Here is a 26218-nt window from a genome sequence, read left to right on the forward strand (position 1 = left end):
TATTGTGGCACCAGTTGACTAGGAGAAAAGAGGACAGTCAGACTGCATTGCACTGCATCAGTACTCACTGCACACAAAACTAGCCTCAAGCACATGGGCATGAGTCTTTCGTGTTTGCTTTTGGAGCTATAATTTTGATGTAACGTCGCAGCTTTATTACAACAAGACCATTTGCAGATATTTTTTTTAATTTATTTGTATCACTAAAGCAGTCCAACAGGCCTATTAATAGATAGTAGCATAAAAACAACTTGATCCATAGCTTACCTACACTTCTTCCTCTATTTATGAGTCCATTCCATTTATTATAAACTAAGCAAGTCAGTCATTTTCACCTCATTTAGGGTTGTTAAATGGTTACAAATTACATATAACCATTCATATCCTTCACAAAGGGTTTGTTGTTCATGGTCCTTTAAAGTCAACCGATAGTGCCAACATTTCAAATGACAGCATTTACCATTTATGGCCATGCTCCAGCAAGAATTTATATAGCAGTTAATCTGTGTTTCCCAACAATTAATCAGACAATTAAATTCAATACAATGTAAGGAAGCAGTGTTAATAAATGTACTAGTCAGGCAACCACGGTGGTGGTGTTTGCACACTGGAGATTAAAGCTGAGATGGTAAGTTCAAGTTTCAGTGAGAGGTTGTTGCGTCATTTAGTCATCAGCATTAATATTTCACTTTTTCCACAGTTACCGCTGAAATATACGCTGTGTTAAAAAAAATTACTTGTTTATCCTCTAAATTGCTGTAGAGTATGTCGGAGGGTGGTTTTCATAAATCTGGTAGCCACAGTTACAGCACGGAATAACAACTGTGAGGCTTTAAAGGCATCAGTAGAAATCACTGACTCTCTTCTCTTAGATAACACCAGTGCAGATGTAAGCGTTGCTTGACTTGAGGATTTGGAAGCAAAAACTGTGAAGAAGACCTTCCGGCTAATAGTTGCTGATTTATTCTCCCTGTGGAATCATGGACCAACTATTTACCGTTTAGGAAGTGCAGAAAAAGTCTGATCTGCGTTTTCTTGGGTTCTTGGAAGTTTATACTTAAACTGTCCGGTCTATTAGGAGAGTCCCAACAGAGGGCTGTTTTTACATGCCATTCAGTCCTTGTTTAACCTAAACCTGAACTCTGTCAGTGTCCTTTAAACAAGGCCAAGCTGTTTTTAGTGCTCTTAGTAATCATGAGGAGATACAAGTAGCCAAGGTTAGTTGCTCATACAGACTGTTTGGGTTTAGCATAGAGATGGGGTGAGGACCTCATCCATTTCTCCTGTGTCAAAGAAAGCCAAATGTGATGGCATTTAATCTCCCTTTAGAGGTTTTGCAGGAGTAGAGCCAGAACTCCACCCCTAATGCAGGATTTATGGCACTTCATGTGTGTCTGTATGTGTGAGTATTTGCTAACACAAACCTGCCTAACCTATACAGACATGCTTGCGTGCACAGAGTGGTTGCATGTGACAGTGCCCCCTGGTAACAGCAAACAGCTACTACATTGGGGCGCACAATAAATCGAATTTTAATCTCAATCATGATTTTAACTTCTCACAATTAAATGAATGCGATCAAGCGATATTGAAAATGTGTGTCTGCCAACAGAACTTAATGTAAAAGCAAATTAAGTGCAACCACGTGTCAAGAAAAACTTAGTTGTCCGCAAGAGCAACAGTGAGCTATCCATCCAGTATTTCATTGGACCAAATATTTTATCCAAATTTCTCCAGTACGCATGCTGAGTGCAAAGACTTCACAAAAATGTTGCACATACGTGACAAAAGCCGTTTTCATCTGACACAATTATTTGTCTTTTCTAAAGTGGCCACTGTACATAAAAGCACATAGGAGAAATAGAGAGTAATCTCACAACTGTGGAGTGTTTTCTTTATGAGTTTTATTTGCAAATGTCATGCAGATACAATGAATGAAGGGAAAGACTTTAATTTGCTTTTCAGAGATGCACTTCGGTCAAGTGACTGAATGTCACATTTGTCTGCAAAGATGCTTTAATTTTGATTTCTGATTTATTTTTTTATTGATGCTGTCTAGCACCAATAGAAACATTTGAATCTCTCCTCTGACACAACCAAATAATGGTAGATGTAAACGTCGCCATAATAATCGTGTAATACTAAAGTTACAACAGGTTCTGCGGGTTTAACAGGTTACAGTTTGGCTACAGTTCAAGAAGCGTCTTGAGGTCATTGTGTTTATGGCAAGAGTTCTCAGTTTAGCACTGAGGTGATGATGAGAAGCTATAACACTCGAGTGCAACGGAGAGAGGAGGAGCCATTAAGGCCGAGCTGCTCTGGAGCTGAGCCAAGTGTAAATTGCAATAACAGCAGCGCTCGATGAGTGAGATTACTGAGGGGGGAAAGGGGGCTATCCTCACGCTGCAGATTACCCTGCACTCGAAAAAAAAATCAGTGCACCTGTAGAAAGGATGGAGGAGAACAACAAGACACAGAATTTCCTGCACTGAGAAACAAACAAGTAGATGAGAAACCAATCAAGCAGAAGAAAACAGTAATTACATGATGATGAGGGAGATAGAGAGTAGAGAGATACATATTGTGTGTCTCATTAATCATTTACAGACTCAAAGGGACACAAGGTCAGCAAACAATGCTTTGATGTGTGTGTGTTTGTGTGCCTTTAGGTGAAGTTGACAAACACAAACTACGATTGCAGCGCACCGCATGCAAATCTGCTGTTTCTGCATTGCAATTTTGTGCCTCCGGGCTTTCAATTACAGTACTGCAAGGAGAAAACATATACGCGTACAGTGCAAACAAGAGTCCCTGCACGCACACGTGGTGAGTCGGGCAGAATAACAGAAAATCCCGTGCGCGCATACCATAAGCGCATTGCACATCAGAGAAATGTAAATATGTTTTATCTCTGATTGGGCATTCATCTGGGGATGGAGAGGGAAGAGAGCGAGGAGGTTTTTCAGAGAGAATCCTTTAAATCATCCTCCTCCTTTCATTCTGCTGAGAGCGAGCCTTTATTTTCCTCACTCCAAGTCAAAGTCGGTTATCTGCCCTGCAGAATAGGATGCTGCAGGCACGCCGACACTTTGAACCTGACTTTTGTGTGATTTATCATCAAGTCGTCAAACTCCAAGTTTTCAAAGCATTTCTTGTTCAGTGAATGTCAAGATTAACATGCGTCTAAGCAAAAAATACCAAGTCAGTGCTTTCACATTTAATCCTTATGTAGTTAGGTCTACATAAAACAGGTCCACATGAATGGAGCCTTAAAGGAGTGCTTCTACTGCCAACCTGCAGTTAGACACGATCTGAGGAACTAGTGGTTATCTGATGATTAACCTCTATGGGCCAATGTTTCGGCACCTCCAGTGTTGCCAGCAGCGAAGACCTTTAATGCCAAAGTCAGCGGATGGTAGCCAGTGGTTTCGAGACTATATGTTGGCCAATGAGTTGCAATATTATATTAAATATGATGTTATTATTCTGTTATTTTATTGTATGTCTTTTGAAAATTTAACGTGATATAGATAGAAAAGGATAGAGGTGCTTCTCTAATGTCTGAATAAGAAACAGTCAACAAACAGAATAAAACATGGCAGGTCTGAGGGACTGTCCAAGAATAGCAACATTATTTTACATGAGTGGGCAGTGATTTCATACCTGTTGATCCCTAAACTGGGCAACATCACAACCATGCTGCCTGGTTATTGTATTTAATTTTTTCTCATTTATGACGTTTTTTTGCCCACAGATTCAGCATAAATCTCTGGATGACCAGTTTCAATTGCAAGGTGACTACATGGGTCACCTGCAGGAAGCAACGATCACAGTTCAGCTCAGAGCGACTGCGGTCACATTCAGACAGATTGGAAGTTTGTTAATAATTGCTGTCTAATTTATAAGCACAGACATTTTTTCAGCTTGTTGCAGAATCCGTCTGCACTGATGAGCACAAGTTGTCTGCAATACGTGTCTTTGCAATAGCAGACTCGACTCACCTGGTTGCTACCTGGTTTTCTATATAAAAGCAAAGTTGCAGAGCACCAATGTCATTCTGCAGTTAGACTGTCATTTTTCATCATTAATTGTGGAAGAATTTCTGTCTCAGATCTTTGATGTTCTGTCTGTAATGTAAGTAGTGGAGGTGACTTCTGTTCAATGGGAATTTCTATGTATGTAGACGGCAACACATTTGTAATTATCAACAATTTATCACAGATAACTGAGGTACTACGACAAACAGATTGCAGGTAATTGCAAATTTGATCACCTAACTGAAAGTCAACTAAAGAGGTTTACACACCAAATGCACTGCAGAAAAATTCCAGAAAAATTCCAGATTTATCAGATTCATACTTGTAACATGTAATGCATATCCGCAATGAAACCATTGTGTTTGCAAACAATTCAATGAAAACGATGAAGTTGAAATCAAGAGATGGTGAACTGGTCCTGATCTTTCTAAACAAGAAAAAGAAGAAACTGAGATTCTGGGTTCATCCTATTCTCAGGGAAAGGCAGCAACAGGGGGAATTTCATGGTTTCCTACAAATTCCAGGATGTCAGTGTGGCAGTTTGAGCTGTTGTTGGCAGAGGTGGGAGCACATCTGAGGAGGGAGAGAAGAAGCTGATTGACCCGGAGCAGATTCTAGCTGTGTCTGAGGTGAAACAGTGATAAATTACTACTCCCATATCATTGTACTAATCAGAGCTGTTCATTCACATTTGAAAAACTGAGATCGACCCAGAAAAATAATTCCTAAATTAAGTGGTCAGTGTAAACACTGACCACTCTAAAATATTTTTAAAACAAGAAATATTCACAAGAATTTGACGGCAGTGAGCTAAACCCTCAACTCTCTTATTGCTGTTTTACTGCTGCAAAAGTCATGTTGAAGACAACAACTGACTATGAGTGGTCACAAACCTGGTCCCTTTTTTTGAAGCAACCATTTTAAAGCCTACAGTCACAATAATTTTGATCCTGCCGTGATCTCCAACTACTGTTTTTCCTAGTGTTACTGTAGCTTTAGAAATAAAAAGCAGATTTAAGCCCTGTCCCCACAAATGAGGGCCAAACACTTCATTGCCCCTCATTTCCTCCACAGTGTGCGAGCACAAGTCTTCATCACTTCCATCTGTTAGCCTGCACAACCGAGCCTTTAAGGAAACAAAAGCGGCAACAAGGATGTGAGGCATCAGCAGGAAGAACTGAAGTGTTAGCGCGGCACTAAAAATAACAAACTCACCATGTCGGTTACATATCTGTTCCACAGGCTTCACACAGTAACATACAGAGATACGTGCGGGGCTGTAGACGCCTTGTTTCCATGACAGTGACATGTTAATAAAGGCGTAGCGATCTGCATCTGCAGCCTTTACGGCCATGTTCTGTGCATTTCAGGATGCTGCTGTGCTGTTTCCCTCTCAATGCTCTAACTTTACTCTCCACCTGCCTCTTCAGCTCTTCAGAAATCAGCGTGTTCATCCTCACTGTGCAGGCAGTGGGAGTGGGTGTCTGCTTGTGCTCTTTACTACGAGTGTTTTGTGTGTGTCTGCATTTGCGTGCGCTGGATTGTGTGTTACAGACCACTCATCTGTATGAGCTCCATTGGCAGTTACATAAACCATACTGTCATAAGGGCCACAGGGCGTCCTGAAGCATCGCCAAATCAGTGCTGGGTCAATAACTCCTCACTGCAGATTTTTTGGATTTTCTTTCCTTTGTTGGGCGGCCAGTGCACGTCTGGTTGAGAGTGTGGAGAAGGTGGGTGGGTTCTTACTCCTGCAGTGCAGCACCATGAAACATAATTACTGAGTTTCCCTGGATGTTTTTTTTTCCTTTCTCTAGAAAGACGGGCAGTAGTTTGACCACAGTAATTAGAACACAAAGAGAGGCTTTTATGAGTCAAAGAGAGACATTAAGTGAGCATTAAGGTTGAAATGTGTCTGAGCTGCTACTCTGCATGTGAATGTGGCGTTCATGCCAAAGGAAAATGGTATTAATCATCAGTGACAACACAATTACTAGTAGAGTTTTCTCTTTTAACTCCGTAAGCTTGCACCGAAATAATGTTTTAAATGGAAGTTTGGCTCAAAACGGGAACATTTTCATTCTTTTGTGCCAGGAAAACAACTGTCTTATTTTATAAAATTATAAAAATTGATTTTCCCCTTTCATCGCTGCCAACACATCGCTGTTGTGATACAGCTGCCACCAGTAAACACTGGCAGATATTAACCAACGCTGTTGCTCAGCTCATATTTGGGCACATTCCCAATACTGTTAAGCTAAAATGCTCTCAGGGAATACACCTACCTTCAGCAAAAAAAAGGGCTCCTGTTAAATTGCTGAGTGTCGGTGCGGGAATGGCACTACGATGAAGGAAGGTGCTACTTTTACAAATAACGAGTCGAGTTGGCTTTCCTCCTCAGTGGAGAATTAGTGATACTGTAGGGGGAATCAGCAGGGGAGGGGTACGTGTCACAAACATCAGCTGTTTGAAGGTGACTTGAGATGCCGGGACGTTTGCACAGTCAGCCTGGGGAACCTCAACACGTAGAAACTCAGTCGAACACATATCGTTTCATTAGTCGAGGAGATGATGTCAAACTCCTCGTTCCCCTCTTTTCTCTTCCTCACTACTCCCGACACCGTCTAGCCACCTTTACTTGTGCCTGTCAGTGTGAGAGACACACTTTTAGTTGTTTTGCTTCCTTTGCATTCCTCCGAGTTTCGGGCTGAGGAGGGCTTTCGGTAAAATTACGAGCCTAAGCAAAAAAGCAGGCCGGCTGTCACGCAACCAAGGAGCCCTCCCTGGAAAAGCTCAAATCAAACCTCTCACACTGACTCACAAAAGTCTTTTTCTTTTGTTTTGTTTTGCAGCAGTGAAAGTCTGAGCTCTCATAATGCGGTCAACACTAAACAAAGAAGTGCTAATGCCTTTGGGGCCCAGAAAAAAAAACTACAAATATCCCTGGAATAAAAATCATTTGTTTTCATGGTGTGCTAGTAAAGGGGAAAAAAAGCTGTTTCCACTGAGAGAAGCAATGAGGGAAGGAACAAGAGGAAAGGAGGGGGAAACGCGTTAGAACTCCCTTCAAATTATTTTTTCAAGCTTCCGTCTGTTACACAAATTAATGAGCCTTAAAATTGGCGAGATTACATCTTTCTGTGTTTCTTTCATTAATGTGGGTTTTGCCAGTGTCTGGGGATTGGCTTCCCTCGCGTTGGCATTGTACATTGTGCTGCCACAGACTGCACTGACCAAAAGAGCCACAGACTAACCAGCAAGCCAGGAAATAAACGTGAGCGGCTTGAGGGTTCGTTCAGTAAGCCAGCTGATTTGCCAAAGCTTTGCAGCAAGAGCGAAAACTTGTTTCTATTTTAATGTTTTTAACACAAAACCATCTTTTCACAGAAAGTTCAAGTTGTTCACAGAGCTAAATGAAGCCAGTGGCTGAATATTTCAGTTAATTTACAGGTGTTGCTTCACACTGACTTACACTTTCATGTCTAAATAGTGGCCGTTTTGCTGACCTCCTCTGGTTAGCTAAGCTTAAAGACAGGAAATCTTAACCTCCAACGATCACTCGGAAAACCCGCCCACAAAAACGTTCATTCATACACCGACCAGTGTTGGCCAAGTTACTTGAAAAAAGTAATTAATAACTAATTATTGATTACTTCTCCAAAAAAAAGTAATTCCATTACTTTACTGATTACTTATTTTCTTACTTTTTAAAAACATGATACACAACCTAAATACGTAATAAAGCAATAGACCTTTCAGCCCAATTCTATTTTTTCTGCATGATCCATCATATAAAATTGAATTTTAATTTAATTTGTGTTTACACTCATTCTTTCAAATTGCTGCAAGTAAAACACAGCAAAAGATAAATAAAATCAAAGACTCAGCGGTACTACGTCCTGTCGCTCTTAAATGTATTTTCACCTGTTTAGCAGGAGTGGGGCGGGTGGAGGTTTGCCCGGTGCTACAGCAGTCATGTCAGCGGGGAGATCCGGGGGTTTCTCTGTGAATTTCACATTCCCGTGGCGGCTTGCTAGGTGCTTGCTCAGATTTGAAGTTGAATTTTTCGCTGTAGAAAATGTTTTCTTCCCACGCAAAGTGTACAGCGGACGCTAATGTTTCTGTCACTTTTTGCGGACTAAAACTCAAAGTAATGTAAGTACGTCCACACTTTAAACGCTGCATGGTCATACTCTCTCCCACACTCCAGATTATCCATTGTTGTTCATACACATGTCTGTTGCTGCCACGGGCGTCGCATGCTCGTACATCATTGTCACGACACACTCTCACAAACAAAATCACGGTTTAGCAACGCAGTAACGCAGCATGCTTACAGGAGAGTAACAGTAATCTAATTACTTTTTTTGCAATAGTAATCCCTTACTTTACTTGTTACTTGAAACACGTAATCCGATTACAGTAACACGTTACTTGTAACTCCCCATCTCTGCTACTGATGATGTTTAAATTTTATTGTGCTGTGTGTTGGTGGCATTTTGAATTTGAATCTTTGTCAAACTTTATATTTTTTATGTTTTCAGATCAGCTGTTAACATGACATATGGTTTTATAATGTCTAGTTTCTGCATACTCTGATTACACAAGCTTAATCAGACCTGTACATATGGACTGTAGTGATGGGTACGTTACACATTTGTGTTCTTCAGCCTTATTTCTGTCACTTCTGTTGCCTTTCTTTAATAGTTTGTTAAAAACTAAAAGAAAATAACTCACATACATTTCAAACTGGGGACATTTGCAAAAAAGGTGATAGCTCTGTTTATTTTTATTTTTATTTCATGAAATCTGAAATCACACTGTAAGATCTTTGTAAACACACTTGCAAACAGACTTTCTTGCCTCATCTATTGTTTTATTAACCAAAATTATATTTGCACCTGGAAAGCTTCTGTAGCTTCTTGCATTAACTCAGTTGTGTGGTTCACAGGAATGGTTATTTGTATTTTGAAGCAGATGAGATGAGAATGAGGAAAAAATGAATATTTTGCATCCTGGAAGCTTCTTAGTTTGTTGACCTGTATAGCTGATTCATTAGCATAGCTGGCATAATGTGATAATTGAGGTTTTGGCTTCAGCTTCTTTGTCTGGCTCAGGATCACTGACCATTTTGATCTGATGAGCTAACATCGAAGTAGACCGGCTTGTTTAGAAGCGGGCCAACCGGCTGGCAGGAGCTCTGTTTTTCAGATACAAGGCAAGCGGCCATCATTTGACGGGGGGAGTAACATAAAGAAAGCATGCTACCTAACCAGGCGACCCAGATAGCACCACAGTCTGCCTTTGTGGGCCAGGCAGCAGGAGAGTATCTTTGCAAATGAAGTGAAAAGAGCAAGGTGTTCAAATTAAGGCTCTAATTATGTGGAATGACGATCTGTCCTCTGCTTGTGCCGTCCCATCGGACATCGTCAGATAGAGACGGCCCACAGAACAACTTCCTGAAGAAGAACTGGTATTTGATGTGTTAATAATCAGGAATCAACTCATAACCTGGAAACGATTCCACAAACTTCCTTTCTCCTTGTTCAGTGGGTTCCCTAATGTGTATTTCTTAGCAGTTATAACCAAATCAGAACTGTGGATAAAAACAACAAGTGAGGAATTGGAAATAAATTAAATCACTCTTAAATTAATTTTATTTAAAACAATTAAATCATTTTTCTACAGTTATTTTAAGGCTTGTGTCCAAGAGTTTTCTGCTACACATGATGCCCATTGAGAATTTGAAAAAAGCAAAAGTAGGTCACAGACAGTTGAGGGTGAAACAACGTAAACGTAAAAAGTTTCTTTTCTTTCTTTTAGTTCTTGAGGTTTACGTCAGAGAAAGATTAGTCTACTGTCCTACCACGAGAGGCGAAAGTGTAGAAACCACCAGCCTACCTACTACCAACCTAAGATCTTGATCAGATAGTACAGGGTTCAGTCTAAGAAATCTAAAGGTGAGAGAGGGGTGGATTTGATTTTTGAAAGTAGCTGTGTTAAGGGGAGTGTGTCTGTACTCAAAAGGAGCATGGACTGTGTATAAAAGACAGACGTAGCTGCTTTGACATCCCTCATTGGTTACTGAGGTCCTGTTTTAATGCATCAAGCTGAGTGGTCATCATCAGCCTGATGCTTTGGAAGCAAATGATGAACAAAGGATGGATCTACTAAGATTCCCCGCAGAAGTCTAATTCAGGCTTTAGTCTCTCATCCTGCAGCTGATCCTTGTTCTGCTCTGCAGCCTTGGTGAGTTCAGTAAAGAAGCACATGAAGCAGAAAACGCAGAAGGTTCTTGTTCAGGCGATCCTACAACTTGCAGCGAAACTCCAGAGCAGAATTAAGATTACTGTCATGAGGTACAATCCAACAGACGGAGGAGAAGCTCAAGCAGCTGATAAATCTCAAAGACTACCACAACAGCAACCTGGCAGTAAGAAAACACAATACAGGAAGGGCCAGAGTTAGCTGGTTAGCAGCAACTGAACTTTCAAGTAACGCCAAGGGGATTGTCTACTAGTTTATTGATTGTAAACAGCATTGTTGTCTCAGTTTTTATTATTCCCGGTGGGAACGTGCAGAGGCCAGGAGTTGAACTGTGTCTGCTCAGATGAAAAGTGTTTCAGGCAGATTCGCTCTGAGCAAAGACGGTGACCTGAGGGCCATGAGGAAAAAACAACTTTACTTCTTGCATCTGAGCGATTGTGTGCTATTTGTTTTACCATTTCTGGCTTATGCGAAGAAGGAATGCAGAACCTGCTTTTATATTTTGGCATTGCTATCCAATCACATGAATTTATGCCACCTGATCTGTGTTTCCCCTCAGCTCTGATCACCGCAGACATCCAGTTACTTGTAACTCCAAAGACCCACAATGTAGAAATGAGAACACAAGTCAGGCTCCATATTTATCCATAATTGAAAGAAAAGAGAATACTGCGATTAGACCTACAGCTTTGTTAAATTAACCACTCCAACTGGAAAGTGTCACCGCCACTGTGTTCATTATAAAAAATAGCCCAATGCTTCTGCAGGAAAACATTCAGATCAATTCTGTGGTTTATTAAAGAAACAAATAAGGCATCACACTGATTATTGTTACAAATACATGTGCTCAAAAACATCCCTAGAAAATGAAACCAATAATAATCAGTGTCACATTTAAGCATGGCAAACACACTATTATTATACCACTGAAAACAGGACACGATCTACAAAGAGGGATTTAAAGAAAAGCCAGCAGAGTATGAACACAGTTCTGTTGCAGCAACTTATAATTTTATGCACTGCGGCTCGTAATAATTACCGAGAACACAGACACAGGACATTAAGTAGCAAACGCTGATATGAGGACAGTTCAGAGTTTGCTGGGTTCATGCATCAAGACTTAGTGTAGCCTTTATTCTTCCTGACAGAGACATTTAATAACAAAACACAAATAACATGACCTCCGTTTAAGAACTAAATGACCCGAATGAAAGAGCTCAACTTGGAACTGCTGAACAAAACAGCAGCTGTTGTAGCAAACTGTAAGTTGTAAGTGCAAACTGAAGAACGTCGAGGGCTACAGTTGTTGCAAAAACATCTAACAGCGTGTACAATCTTATTAAAGAAGTCTTATATGGCTTTACCACCCTGTGGTCCCTGAGGTTTTCCTGCTCTCAAATCTGCAGAGTGTGACGCTTTAATGATTTTGTGGGAGGGAAATTTGCAGCTCTGCTAATTCAGCCCTTCCCAACCCTCACCACTCGTAAGGTGAATGACTAAAATATAGGCGCCCGCACCGTTGCTGATGTTGCTGAAATGTGTGATTTATACGACTGCGGTTAGCACAGAGAGCAGCCATGACTCTGGCCCCTTTTACCCAGCAACGGTGTCTATTAAACCTGCACTTACGTATTTTACGGTTGGCAACCTGTGCTTTCATCTTTCAGTCTGTAGTGTTACCATATTGAGAGTTAGTTTATTGTTCAGTCATAACGTACAGTGCTTGAACGTTTTTCTGTTTTTCTCATTTTTATGTGTCATATTTTTCCATCAGTGTCAAAAAGTGGCAATGATGAGTGGTTTTTGTGCGTTTTATGTTTGATCTGACGGCATCTCATGCATCAACCAGGACAGGACAAAACAACTTCTGTAAACCACAGATTTAATAAAGATGTCATTTTAGGTTATTGGTTCCCTTCACATTGTAGCTATTGGCTGTGCAAGATGCAGGGGCCCATCAGTGGTGCATGCACACAGCTGGTGAATTTATGGCTGCATACTAATCAGACAACAGTCGCACATGCATTACAAAAACTGTTTTCATCCCAGTCGTTTAAGCACCCAGTGTGTAATAGTTTCGCTGCGCATTCGACTCCAATCCAAGTGATTAATGACGCTGCAGCTGAGTAAATTGCCATTCATGTCTTCTGTGCTGTTGATAAAGATTGTGCTGGTGATGAAGTGTCTGTTAATAAGACACATGAAGGAAACTAAACCTGATATGAATCAACAAACAGATAATAAATGGGCTGATAGCATTATCTGGCTGATGTGACATGATTTCTAAGTCATTTTAAAAAGAAAGAAGCACTCTTTTATAGTGAACAGAACCCGTACTTAGGATACCTTTTGATACCAAATTCTGGAAACGTGATGGTACTTCGTGTTGTTTGTTTGTTTTCTTTTCTTTTCTGTTCTTTTCTTTTTATTACTGTAGGCAGCGCATTGCTGAGGCTGCAGTACTTCCTGATCTGACAAGCTCAGCATACACATACAAATGTTTTTGTCTTATCCTTACATGCTGAAGAAGAAGAAGAAGAGGAAAATGCCCAAAAGCACAGAAAAAAACTACACATGGACAAATGCAACTAGTGCAACTGCCACAATAGTCGTCTCCCAAGCATTTATAGAAAAGGTGTGGAAGTAATTTGTTTTGTTATCCTACACTTTAACATTTTTTTTCCTTTGAGACAGTTGCTATAGCCGTTGTGAGATCAGCTATGTCAGATAACTTTAGCCTATTATATAAATACATTTATATCAATCCATCCATTCTCTTCCACTTATTCTTATCAGGGGCTGGATGAGCTGGATGATGAGCTGGATGATGAGCTGGATGAGCATTAGGTCTGCAACCCTCAACAGGTTGCAGACCTAATGCCCAGAAACAGACAACCATTCGCACTCACATTCATTACCAATGGGAAATTTGCTAATTAACCTAACCCCACAAACTGCATGTCTTTGGGCTGCGGGAGGAAGACGGAGTACCCATGCAGACACAGGGAGAACATGCAAACTTCACACCCCAGCCTTGTTGCTGTGAGGCAACAGTGCTAACCACCGCGCCACTGTGCTACCCAAAATATACATATAAATATTTACATAAATGCTTAAGCTAATATAATTACCTACTTTATACCCCATATTAAAGTCAGCAAACTGTTATATTTAAGTGAAATTATGTGATAATTGCCTTACCATTATATTTTATTAGTAGCCATTGCTGCTAGCTACTAGCTTAGTTAGCTAGCTTAGATAAACTAGTATAAGGGGGTGTCCAAATTCATGGGCTGCATCCTCCTGAGGACCCGGGCCACGTAGACCGCGAAGGCCGGGTCCTCAGGGGGATGCAGCCTATGAATTTGGACACCCCTAAAAGCTACCTAGCTTAGCTTTACAGACTGTTAATACGGCTATTGGGTAAATGCTGATAGTTAAATTAATAACATCAACGTGTGGTCTGGCCAGGTTAACATTTATGATAACTATTTACTATTTCATTGCTGTTGAAATGGGAGCTTTACTGAACTCTTAAAATTCAGAGTTACAAACGGGAAGCAACTGGTCATGTGATCAGCTGCTAGTGAGGGGAGGGGCTGTGTGTCTGTCTGCAGCACTGCTGGCATTGATACTGTTGCAAGTGAGTATCTAATCCAGTATTAATTTCTAGTATCAGAGCTTTGATTTTCTGGCAACCTTAATCCCTAATGACTGATACACTGGTGGCCTAAAATGGTTACATTACATATTTTTTGTTTAAATCGGGATTTATATTTGAATACTAACAAATAGAAATTTTGACCAGTGAATGAGGAACTATTACAGGTTTTATATTTAGCCAGGTCAATTCAGAAATTTCACTCAAAACCAGAAACAACAATCTAATGAAGATAAACAGATACTTGTTTCAATTGCATTAAAGTGGTGAATCAGCTGACCAGCACCCTAATTCTCTTTAAAGGTGCCATCAGAGTGCTTTGATTGTTGGTACAGATCATCTGTTAAAACTATGACAGGCTAACAGCAATAAATGGCAAATAGGAGACTATTTATTTAATATCAACACATTTTAGTCCATTTACAACGCCAAGCCAATTCATCTGTCTGTTTCACTGGGGTGAAAAACACTTTTTTTTACACGGGCCCATCTGTCCATTGGACAGTGTATAAAAATATGGCCAACAGCATTGCAAATCAGACTGAAGCAGATCTATGCAATCCCCAAAAGTCCCCTAATCCAGCAGTACATGCTTCAAAGCTGCTTAATCTCTGATTGGAGGGGCAGAGCAGTCCATGTTATAGGTTTACAATCTGGAGAGACTAGGACAGATGTATTTGAATTCTGCTAAGCATCAATGCAGATTTGTACCCGTAGATGCAGCCTGCATTTCAAACACAAAGTACATCATGCTACTTATGGACAAATCAAACAAATGGGCTGGAGAACAAATGCTTGAACTTTGAGTTGGCAAAGTGTTGAGAGCAACAAAAGCGAGACGGAAAAACCATCATCTGAAGCAATTCCTCACATCCACCCCAGATAATGACCAAAAATGAAAATGGATACCATTACTGTCACCGCATTAATAAAAATGACACATAAAGCCACAGCGGCAAATACATTTAAGTGTCTGGAGTCATTAACACGCTGAATTTATTACAACTCCTGTTACAGTTCCTACCCAAAGCTCATGGATAACACCAAACAATCCAATCGGAGGCGTGCGATGATGATGATGTGTGAAGATGTCAGTCCAGCATTACAGGAGACTAATGGAAGTCGGAGAGCTGCTGCCACAAAACACACAGCAGAAAATTATCTGGGTGTCAGACTCAATTACAGTCGCCTTCCCTCGTGAAAAATAGACTAAGTTAGGAGAAAATAATTTGATCAAGAGCAGCAAAGCTAAAGATGGGTGGTTAAGTAAGCACATCTGAAGTCTCGCAAAAACTGCAAAGCTATGGAGAGACGCCTGATTTATGCTGGCTATTAATATGATGGCATCATTGTTACACTGGCCTGGGTTATTTCAGTCTAAGCACTTAGAGGAATCCAATCTCTGCTTAAAGTGGATTAAACAGCTTTTTCTGTCATGTTTATGCTTCCTGCCTGCACCAAAAGTAAGGCGAGGCTAATTCTGAGCAGCCTGAAAACTCTGATTTCTTACTGAGATCATCCACATGAAGCTGTTCTTATCATTGAAAACTCAAGTAATTTAAAGTAAAAACATTGTTGGCAAGGTCATTTAGATGTTCTAACATAACCTTTTTTATTTTGAAATCAGTGAAAGGTCTGAATGTCCAAGGAAGCTGGTAGTTGTATTTCTAATCAAGCTAATTAGCATTTCCATTCTCAGATGGGCCAACTTGTTCAAAAAATTGCTGCACATCGCAAAAAACTATGGGTAAGGATGAAAAAAACACACACACATGAATGCAACTTTTCTCAAATGACCCTGTGCACACACTCACCACATCTCTGCTGCTACTTTATAATCCAGCCAGTTTGTGAGAGCACTCCTTTGACGTTAATTAGCGCAGCAGAGTATGGATGGGAGGTGACAGTAACAACCAAGAAGACCTTTGACTCAAATTATGATGGAGCTTATTTGACGGTGATGGAAACAAGCCATTCCTGAAGCTGCGGACACCGGAGACTGCTGTTTGGGCTTGACGAGAGCTTAGTTATGAGTCAGTGTCTGCAGGAATGTAACAGCATAACAGTGCCACTGTGTAGTTTGCAAATGCCTGCAAGTCAACGGGAGTTCAAGTACCCTTCAAACAACTATTTCGTGAACTGTGCATTAACCCTTCGTTGTCCCTTTCTTAGTTTAGAGTCACACTGTTGCCACTTCACACACATTTGTGAAGTGTCCAGTGATGTGTGGACTTTCTATGTGCTAGAATTCCTAATCCTGGTTACTGTATGTTTATTTTATTAGTTTAACTAAATAGAGTCCCAAGGTTCTTTTGTTCTTGCTTGTTTGAATTGTTTTTTTAGTGCAGGGAGTCTTCATAATAGCAGTTCTGCAGGGCACACACAGTCACCATGGAAACTGATGTGATCCTGTTAAAAGGGTGGCTGTAACCATGATAGGAAAAAAAAATGTGTTTTTGCTTTTTGCAGCTCCCTCCAGTGGCCAGTGATTTTTTTTTTCATCTTTTTTGGGGGGGTATGGGGGCGTAAGGAACAACCTAGGGCAGGGTGTTACATCAATACATGAAGTTTGAGCTTGTTAAATCAAACTGCTGCTGAGATAAAAGCTCACTTCCTCTTCAGTGGATGTCACAGACTGTTTTGAGAAATAACTTTCATGAGGTTTTATTTAAAGGTCATTTGTGTTCTGCAAAAGATTTTTTAAAAGGAAAAACCAACTTCTCATTCTGTGGAAACATTTTTAACCCTTGAAAGCCAGAACCATGAACTAATTCCCCCCAAATTATATATATATATGGTTTTTTTAAGAAAGTAAAAGTGTTTATTGAACCTTTTGACAAATATTTTACAAGTTATAATGAGCATTTATGAGTTTTAAACATGTTTAGGGGTGCATTTCTGCCAAAACTGACAAAAAAAAAAACGATCTTTGCTCATTGTATCTGACTTCACATGTAAATGAAGCACCGAAAATATGTAACTACGCAAACACTTCAAGGTCACGGTAATGAGACACAGCTGCAGCAATCATGCGAAAAACTGCTTTCTGAGAGAAGTTTCATAGAGTCTGCTTCATATTTCTTATTAGAATATCCGGATGTTGTCAAACAGGTGAAGACAAAACCACTTTGATAGAGACCACAGAAGTAATAAAGTCTCTAAGTCAGCCACTTCCCTCCATGTTGACTACCTCACAGTTTTCAGGCTCTCTAGTCAGCTTGTTCTCTCCTCCATGTCATGAACACACTGACAGATGTAAGCAGCTTTAGGGACTTTCAGTAGATTATACCACTAGATTTCTTTTAAGTTTCCTTTAAGTCATAGATTTGGTTTATTTGCCAAGTGGTAAAAAAAAAAAAAAAGAAGAAGAAGAAGAAGAAGAAGGGGAAAATTAGTTCAGAGTAGGTGTGTGCAGATGAGGGAGAGAAAGAGGAAGGTGGAGAGAGCAAGGGCAGAGTGTGAGGCGGGGGTGAGGGAGGATGCACTGCAGTGCTGACCGCTGCGAGACTCATCCATCCAGAACATGCTGAGCTGCTCTGCTTTGCTCACTGGCTTCAAGTCAACTTCAGAGTCTGAATACGTTCATGACTTTGATTGAGGACTTCTTCGCTCTGCGCAGCACTCGCCCAAACGCTCCAAAGTTATTTAGCATCCCCCACCACTGCCCATTCTCCTTCCTCTTCCTCACATTTGCAGCAGAGCCACATAGTCAATAAATTTATACCTCTTTTAAACAACAGGCCAGCTTCTCTTCCCTTTTCACAGCATTACCAGACCAAAGGCTCAGGTTATTCAAGGGATTCAATTATTTAGAAGCTGTTAATGCTTTCATTGTGTGTGTACCTGGAATTAATCAATTACTGAGGCAGCCAGCGAGTGACTTGTTGTAAACAGCTTGAAGAGACGCAAAGGTGACGTCTGCCACCGATCCATTTAAACGAGTGACAAACTGCATACCCACTACCCTGCAGGACCGAGCTCTGACAGAATTGTTGCCATTGTTACCTGAAGGCTGTTGCTGCTGTGAACACGTGGAAGCGGCACGCTCTGAAGCCAAACAGACTCAGAACTTATCCTTTGTGCAAACATTTGTGCCTACTCCATGTTTTTTTAACCTTAACGTATGCATGATGAAACGCAAACAAAAAAATTCTATATAAGCTTCTGAAAAGCAAACACACCTGCCTGTACAAACAAGAAAACTCCCACAACTCCGAGCACACTTGTCCCTGGTAAGCACTTCAGTTCAACTTATTTTCTCTGTCTCATAAAATGCAGCAGAAAACCGTAGCACATTATGAATTCATTCATGCTCGCTGTCCGAATATAAGCCATCACAACAACAGCAGTTTGGTAACAAGATTAAAAATGTCAATTTATTAATTAAAAAAATGATTGTTGTTTGTCAGGTTTGCCGGCTTTTGTTTTAGTTAGCAGGATTATGCAAACACCACCATGCTGAATATCATTAAACATGGTGCAAAGGTGGAGCCTGGGAAAAGGAGAAACCAGTGAAGATACAGATCCCTCCATCTGGACACTGGGAGTAACTTTATTTCTAATTTAGATTTATGCATGATTTTTTTTCTTTTATTTTCTGTATATCGATAGGAGTTGATACATCTATTTTGAAAGGAGAAGAGAAGGGAGGAGGAAAGAAGGAGAAAGACGACAAATGGGGAAAGTGGGAAGCATCAACCGGTATGTTTTTGAGAGGCTGTGTGGGTAATCCATCCAGTATCCATGGCCAAAGAGCTGGACTTAGACACAGGTGGGCTAGTGCAGTTTGTACTAGCCAGTAGTATCTGCTTAATAAGCAAGACTCATTAACAGACTCTTCAGAGACTCAACAGTCAGGATCAAATGGGGCTGAGGGCCTCAGACTAACCAGACTGAGCACATCACCAATTATATTGCATCTCCATGGGAGCATGTTCCCATTTGTTGCTTCAATGAGACAGTTCAGGGCGGCTCCTCTTGAACTTGGCTGGTGCTCAGGAGCAGCCACAACCAAAAAACAATCCAGTCCTTTAACAATGGGACTTGTTGATTCAGGGTTGGTTCTGTGTGAGTGTGTTCATGGGGCCAATACAATATTCATTTGAATAAGAATGACCTTGCATCTCGCAAGAGACCATTTATTTTTTCATAATTCCTGTTAGTAATAAGTTCTGTTCAATTTGCCAGCCTTCCTATACATTAATGCTTTGCATATATATATATATATATATATATATATATATATATATATATATATATATATATATATATATATATATATATATATATATATATATATATATATCTTCTGTAGCAGCAGAGATCTTCTGCTATATCTATCTATCCATCTATCTATCTATCTATCTATCTATCTATCTATCTATCTATCTATCTATCTAGATAGATAGATAGATAGATAGATAGATAGATAGATAGATAGATAGATAGATATGGTAAACACTGATCTGTGGGATTACAAAATAATTTAAAAAATCAATACATTTATAATATAATGTGAAATTCATAGAAATATTTCTGAAAGAAAGGAGACACCAGAGTTATAAGAACAAAAGGAGAATGTAGAATAAACATAATAAACAGGATAAAGATTAAAACAAAAAGGATTTAAACTCAGGATGTGTTTGGGTAAAGCAAGGAGCACTACACATCAGTTTTCCTCCCTTTTATCCAATTCAGGGTCACTTGTGCTGCTGGAGCCTATCCCAGCTGTCATGGGGGTAAGAAGCAGTGTACACCCTGCACAGATCACCAGTCTGTTGCTGGGCTGGATTATTTTCTTTTGAAACTGTGAGATAAAGCATCAGCCTTCTGCTGTGTGACGGTTCTACTAGCTGACTGTGTAAATCAGCTGCATAGATTAAAAAAAAATTCTGTGAAAGGTATTGTTTTTGCGAGCACAACTTTGACTGACTGAACTGATTGCAAGGAGTCTGCACCTCTGCTTGCAGCTGTGTGCTGATGTCCCATCAGCAGATGAGTCGAGACATCTCAAGTACTGACCAGGATGGAGGTGTCACTTGGATCCACCTCCGTCTTCTGACAGTGTCAATCAAACGAACAAAGAAAAAAAGAGCTTTGAAGACATTTTTGTCAGAACAGCAGCTCTTTTTAAATGATTTTTTAAAACAGGTGTGATAGTTGCTGAAAATATCAGCTATCCATACCTAAAGAAAAGAAAAACTGTGGTGACTCTGAAATGTATGTGAAATGTATTCATTAAATTGAGCTATTTATAACCTCCTCCCTCCAATTTCATGGAGCTAAAACATCTGTGACTGTGTGGCGTTTTGGCGGAGTTAGGAAACAGCAGTTTTCCATTGAAAGCTGAACCCCCTGCGATGTTACACGTTTTTAGCCAGAACCGCTGGGAGTTTGCGAAGCACAATAAACCTACAGTAGAGTTGGCACAATCGCCATGTACTACCAGTCACACAAGCTATATGATAAAAAGCAAAACACTTCAGCAGCCTCTTCGTATCCCTGCAATAAAAAGTGTTTTAAAATGACAGCGAAGAGCACAAAGAGAAAAAAGAAAAAACAGACACACACTGCGCTCAAATTCACCACCTTTTGTTCCCTGTAACTGCTGTCAAACCACGCTGTGTAGTTCAAAAATATAAATCACAACAACTGTACTGAAAAATACAGTTATTTATCGTAAATCCACTGTCACTTCACGCGGAGTAGCTCACGGTGCAATAATGCGCCCCGGTGTTTCCTACATCGCTCATTGTTCGGCACACTTTGATAGTGTCTGACGCTCAGTACTGAATCGTATCCGAGCTGCAACAGAAGATGTGAAGAAATCCCATCAATTAACAGAAATCCGGCGTACACGGCAGCTCGCGTGGGGCGTTAAACGTCTCATTAATACAGTTTCCCTTTTGCGCAAGGACCGTGCGTAAAAGGGTTCATCCCGACGCTTCTTTGGTTTAAATCATAAAATAGTCCTACCTCGCTCATGATGGACAGTAATGCCGAAGTTTCCCTCCCTGCTTCCACTGCGTGTCTTGTTGGAAAGTGAAGTTTCGGGCACGGTGGTCTTTAGAAGAGTGGCTCGCCGCGGACAGAGCAGCTTTATAAAGCGTTAAGCCCAACTCCTCCGTGTCATCACATCACTAATAAACCAATAGGAACGCCGTGGGCAAATGTGTGTCCCAAGTCACCACCCAACTTCTTCAAGCTTTCATACGCTGTGTAAGCCCTTTTCACGGTGATCAGCCAAACGGAGCCGCTCTCTCCTGTTGATGAACACCCACTCACAAAATGTGAGCACTTGGAGGCATTTCATGCGCCAGTCATCATGTCATCAATAAACAGCAACATGTACCACTGTCATTTCCACCTCAGCGTGTGCGCCAGTGCGAGCTCCGTGGCAAAAACTCAGTAGTAAAATTAGCAGCTTCTTTCATTTCCCTTAAAAAGGGAAATATTTACTGCTGGAAATCGACTTTATAATGTTTGTGGGAGTTCTCTGTTGTACAATTCCTCTTATATTGCTTTGCATTACATTACACTCGGATACAGGATTAGTTATGCCTGAATAAATGTTTACACTGGCTTTTTCTTTCATGGAATCTCAAACAATGCTGAATTTATTGCATCAGAGAGTTTAAGATTTGGGTTTTAGGTTTATTAAATTTCTTGAAAATGAAGGTGCTTGTCTCCATTAAGAATATAAAGTATTTCTAGTAATCCTTTTACTGCAATCTACAGTAACTGTATCCAGCCCTGTCCATTTCCCTTTTCATCCTATTCAGCATCTATTTCAAATTGTAGTAGGTAATCATCATTTGTCCTCAATCCCTTGATCCATTTTAAAAATTGCATGCAATGTTTGTCACACAGAGCATTTTAAATAGCAAGCAGCTTCAATCCGGTATCCAGAAGGTAACTTCCATCTGCATCATGTACATGTACATGGAAATTGCCTCAGATAAAGAGGAACAGGTCCAGTATTCACAAAGCTTTGATGTGGATGCTATTTGAAGGTTGTTCGGCTTTCTTGTGGACTATCACCGGAGTGCCTTGAAGTCCCAGTGGAGTTCAGATAGATGGAAGAAGAGGAAAGCACTTACAAATGAAGCCTAACGGCACTGCTGCGCTGACCTATGTGAGTCTCAGAGTTACTGTCAAACGCTGACGAGCTGAGGCGGATTTGTAGTGAAAATGGCTTTGGGTGTCTTTGTTCTGCAGAAACAGACCTCAAACTCATCAGCTTGAGGTTGTTGGAGGAAAAAGAAGTTGCTTTGCCAAATGTTGCAGCTAGTAATGCAGCTGGTAGAGGGTTACAAAGTTAGTGCAAAGCAATGTACTGCTGCATTACAGCTACTTGTATTAAAAACAGTTTACTCCTTGTACAAAATGACTGTTTGTATCACTCAGTATGTCTTCCTTCCTTACCCTGAAAGGAGAACATACTTGCTGTGTTACATCACCGTGTTATAGACAAACTCAGTGTCATTAATGAGTTACTGTGTCCTACAGTGCCCAGTTGCTCTGCAAACCTAAAAAAAAAAGAACAACTAGGGTTACAAAAAATGAATGTTACAGAGTATAAATTCTTAATCTAAGAGCATTATTGAGCACTTTAAAATGCAACTTGAAAGTTATCTTGCTCTACAGTATTCAGTTCAAGCATTTGCTCATGCAAGGTCTTTTTAAAACTTCACTCGGTCTTTAGCTCACAGAACTCCAGCTGCTAAACCTCTCTTTTATAGTTGTTCATACATATAGATTATTAGCATTTGTATCCACATTTCAGAGCTATAAAAAGTTTTCTATGGACATAGTTGCATGTTTTTTTCCAGCATGAAGTTGTGGCCTAGTGCAGCCAAGCTGGAAGTTCCGTAAACCTGCATTATTTCTAATGGCCAGCAGAGGGAGACTGCTGTGGCCTCATATCTCACTGGATTTCCTGTTTATGGTGACAATGGCTAGTTTTAAGTAGAGCGGAACCGATATATTGGTTATTAGCTAGTAGCCGAAAAACTATGTTATGATGTTGATGTTGAATAGTTTGTCCACTAGAGGGCACTTTGCAACTTACCTGTTAGCAACACAAATGTTTGGAATGCCACAAACCCAACAACCAGAATCAGGTGTAAACGAGTAATCCACAACTTGCTTTGTCAATAAAGCCATATTTTTTTTAAACTGCATTGTTACAATATCTTAGAAAGAACTCACAAATAACTGGTTATTTTTATGTTTTTTAAATCACCAAATATCGGTATTGGTATTAATCTTAAAAGTTCCCATATCAGTTTGACTCTAGTTTTAAGTCACTGATACATGATGTTCACATATGATGTTCATTTCCTTAGTGGAAAATCAACAGTTTAGCAGAGTGTGGTTATCAGATCCAGTCTTTGCATGTGCCTTGTGGCTCCAAAATCCTGGAATTCTATTCATTAAAATTTTATTTATATAGTGCCAAACAGTTGCCTCAAGGCACTTTATATTGTAAGGTAAATACGCTACAAAAAATACGAAAAGAAATAGAGAAAACCCCAATAATCAGATGACCCCCAATGAGCAAGCACTTTGGTGACAGTGGGAAGGGAAAACTCTCTTTTAACAGGAAGATACATCTAGCAGAACCAGACTTTTGCTCTAATTATCAAGACAACAAAAGTGAAGGAAGTCATATATACAGGTAAGTCTGATGATTTACTTGGTGTTCATTCTAGCAGGACACAACAACTCTTTGAACTGCTGTGAAACACAAGTACCCAAAAACTCTCCTCTGTATAGGGTTGCATAAATGTTCAAATGGTGTGATTTCAGTTCTGGCACGCAGAGACTATAATACAATCATTACATTTACTGAACTCTTCTTTTTTTAACCTTTGAAATGTGAACATTTCTACAATTTTCTGAGAAGAAATAACCATAATGAAGACATACTGGGGTAAAAAGTGGAGTAAGAACATTTTTACTGTGCATTTCCTCTCCTTCATCTTCACATACAGTATATCCTCAGGATAAAAGACAAAGCCTGTCTTGAAAACAGTGCACCTAACAGAATAACCTAATGTTTAAATGTTTAACTGCTGCAATTAAAAGGCAAAAGAAGAAAACAGCTGTTTTTGTCCACAGGGAAGACAGCAGTGAAACATTTACAATCAGGAACAGATTGCCAGTCAGCTAGTGGCGCGGAGACGTCAGAGCAACATTTTGAGAAACATCTGTCCCGAAGGAGAAAGTGAGCATCACCTTAAAGTGAGGGAAGGTGTTTCCTAAGGATGCATAACATGCACAATGAGCATGTACTTACGAACTGACCGTCATGTTTTGTAGTTTCACATTCGCTCTGCGTGTGTGCGTGCGTGCGTGTGTGTGTGTGCGTGCGTGCGTGCGTGCGTGCGTGTGTGTGTGTGTGTGTGTGTTCATTAATTAAGGGGGAAAAAAGTTTTCCAGACCTCCTTGGCCTTGTGGGAAAAACTCACTGCACAGACTTCCCTGTAATAACAAAACTGAAAGTTTGTGTTAATTCACAGTTCCTTTAGTGTAATATAAATGGCCATGTGGGCCGGTCTGTATTAAATGAAAAAGCTGTAAAAAGTCCAAAATTTACGCTCTCTGTCACAGTTACTACAGCTCTCCAGTGGGCCAATTCTGGGCCCCAGGCCTTATGTTTGTCACCTCTGCATTAGACTAAAAATAAGATGCCACCAGTAAAAATCAGTGGTTACTCTTGCAGCATCAGCGATGTCTGATCCTGAGGCGACGGCAGTGGTTGCCTGGTTGGAGGAAACCTGAGGCAGACTGACAGCAATCACTCTCAGACAGATTTTCAAAGGTGTGCAAATAACTGGCACCCAACTGATGAATGCAAACAGACTCCCAACACGTTGACTGCGGTTGAAATCGCTATCCTGCAACAAATATGTCACCATTTGTAGAAGAATTTCTGTTCCAAATCTACAAGGTTCTGATTGAACTACCTAGTTAATGTGAATTCCTGTGCATGCAGACAGCACCAGATTTGGGAACTTTACTTGCAAACTGATAGCAGACTGACATCTTATTGCTGCAATTGCCTGTGACTGGTCATAAACTTGTTGCCATCTCCCAAGCAGCCATTTCAAAGTTCATTGCATACAGTCACAATATGTTTGGTCTCCAGTCACAGTTTTCTTTGTGTGACAGTAGAATAATGAAATGTCCATTAAACTACAACCAAGCTGTATTTGAATTACACTGTATTCTAATGTGGGATTGGTTATTGTTTGCTATTATTAAACACTGCACCTTAAAACTTCCCATTAACAGTGTTCATGCTGTTATATTTTCTGTAAGGTTTGGATTCATGAATTAAAAACCTCTGTTTTGTTTTCCTGCAGATACTCTTCCCTCAGAGAGTTTCACTGAACCTATTTTTATTCTCTACGTTGTGTGTCTGGATGATGCAGTGTGCACATTTATGTAAATATATGTTAACTAGGCCTTTTGTAGACATTTGAGTTCTCCAAAACTAAAATTATTTTTGCTGTTTTGTTAGGAAGCTCTATATACACACAGCAAGTCCACGCTGTCTTTGACCTGGAAATAAATAGAATCTGGTTAAAATATTTTTCATAATCTAAAACATAATCACTGTCATTTATTTAAATTCAAAAAGCATCATTTGTGGTTTTCCAGAGTACAGCAAAGAAGTGACACAAACACATGAAATTCTGTGTTTGATCACGTTGTTCTTCCATGGCTCCTCCATAAATCATGCACTAGCTCTCACAGAATCAATCCCATCTTTATTAAAGAGACACAGAGAAGCATTTCGACCACGGGCAGTTTTTCCTTTCATCTGCTTCTGTCTGTGGAAGCCAATCTCAGCCCAGCAGGTTGGTACACAGGAACAAAGAGAGTGGCCGCAGTGCCCTTTTTGCTACAGGGTGATGCTGTGGATAAAAATAAAAACCTTCACATATCCATTTGAAACAATATGAAAATGAGTGTTACGATATAAATCACTTTTGTCATGACCCATAACAACACGAGTTATTGATTACGGCAGTAAGACCTCAGTCAAGTGGAGTGCTAGGGGAAAGTGTCATAATCGATCATTTGCTTATCAAACGTGACAAGTCGAAGGATTCACTACTGTCACAGTAACTGTAAGATAATCACACTTCCTCACATGGACAGTTTCATTATATTTACAATGTAATAATATGAAAATTGTGTTTAACATCTGAAGAGAACTGCATAAAACATGTAATTTGCAGCT

General features: G+C 40.1%; 1 protein-coding gene across 1 annotated transcript in view; it reads right to left on the reverse strand.

Moving 5' to 3' along the window:
• Positions 1-21189, reverse strand: part of pcp4b (Purkinje cell protein 4b) — a 42848-nt gene extending 21659 nt beyond the window's left edge. Inside the window, exon 1 of the mRNA XM_063493431.1 lies at positions 20941-21189. Coding sequence (XP_063349501.1) covers positions 20941-20949 — 9 coding nt within the window. The 5' untranslated portion in view covers positions 20950-21189. The remainder of the gene's footprint in view (positions 1-20940) is intronic.
• Positions 21190-26218: the final 5029 nt, after the last annotated feature.

Source organism: Pelmatolapia mariae, linkage group LG14, assembly GCF_036321145.2.
Source record: "Pelmatolapia mariae isolate MD_Pm_ZW linkage group LG14, Pm_UMD_F_2, whole genome shotgun sequence".
In the NCBI taxonomy this organism is placed as follows: Eukaryota; Metazoa; Chordata; class Actinopteri; order Cichliformes; family Cichlidae; genus Pelmatolapia; species Pelmatolapia mariae.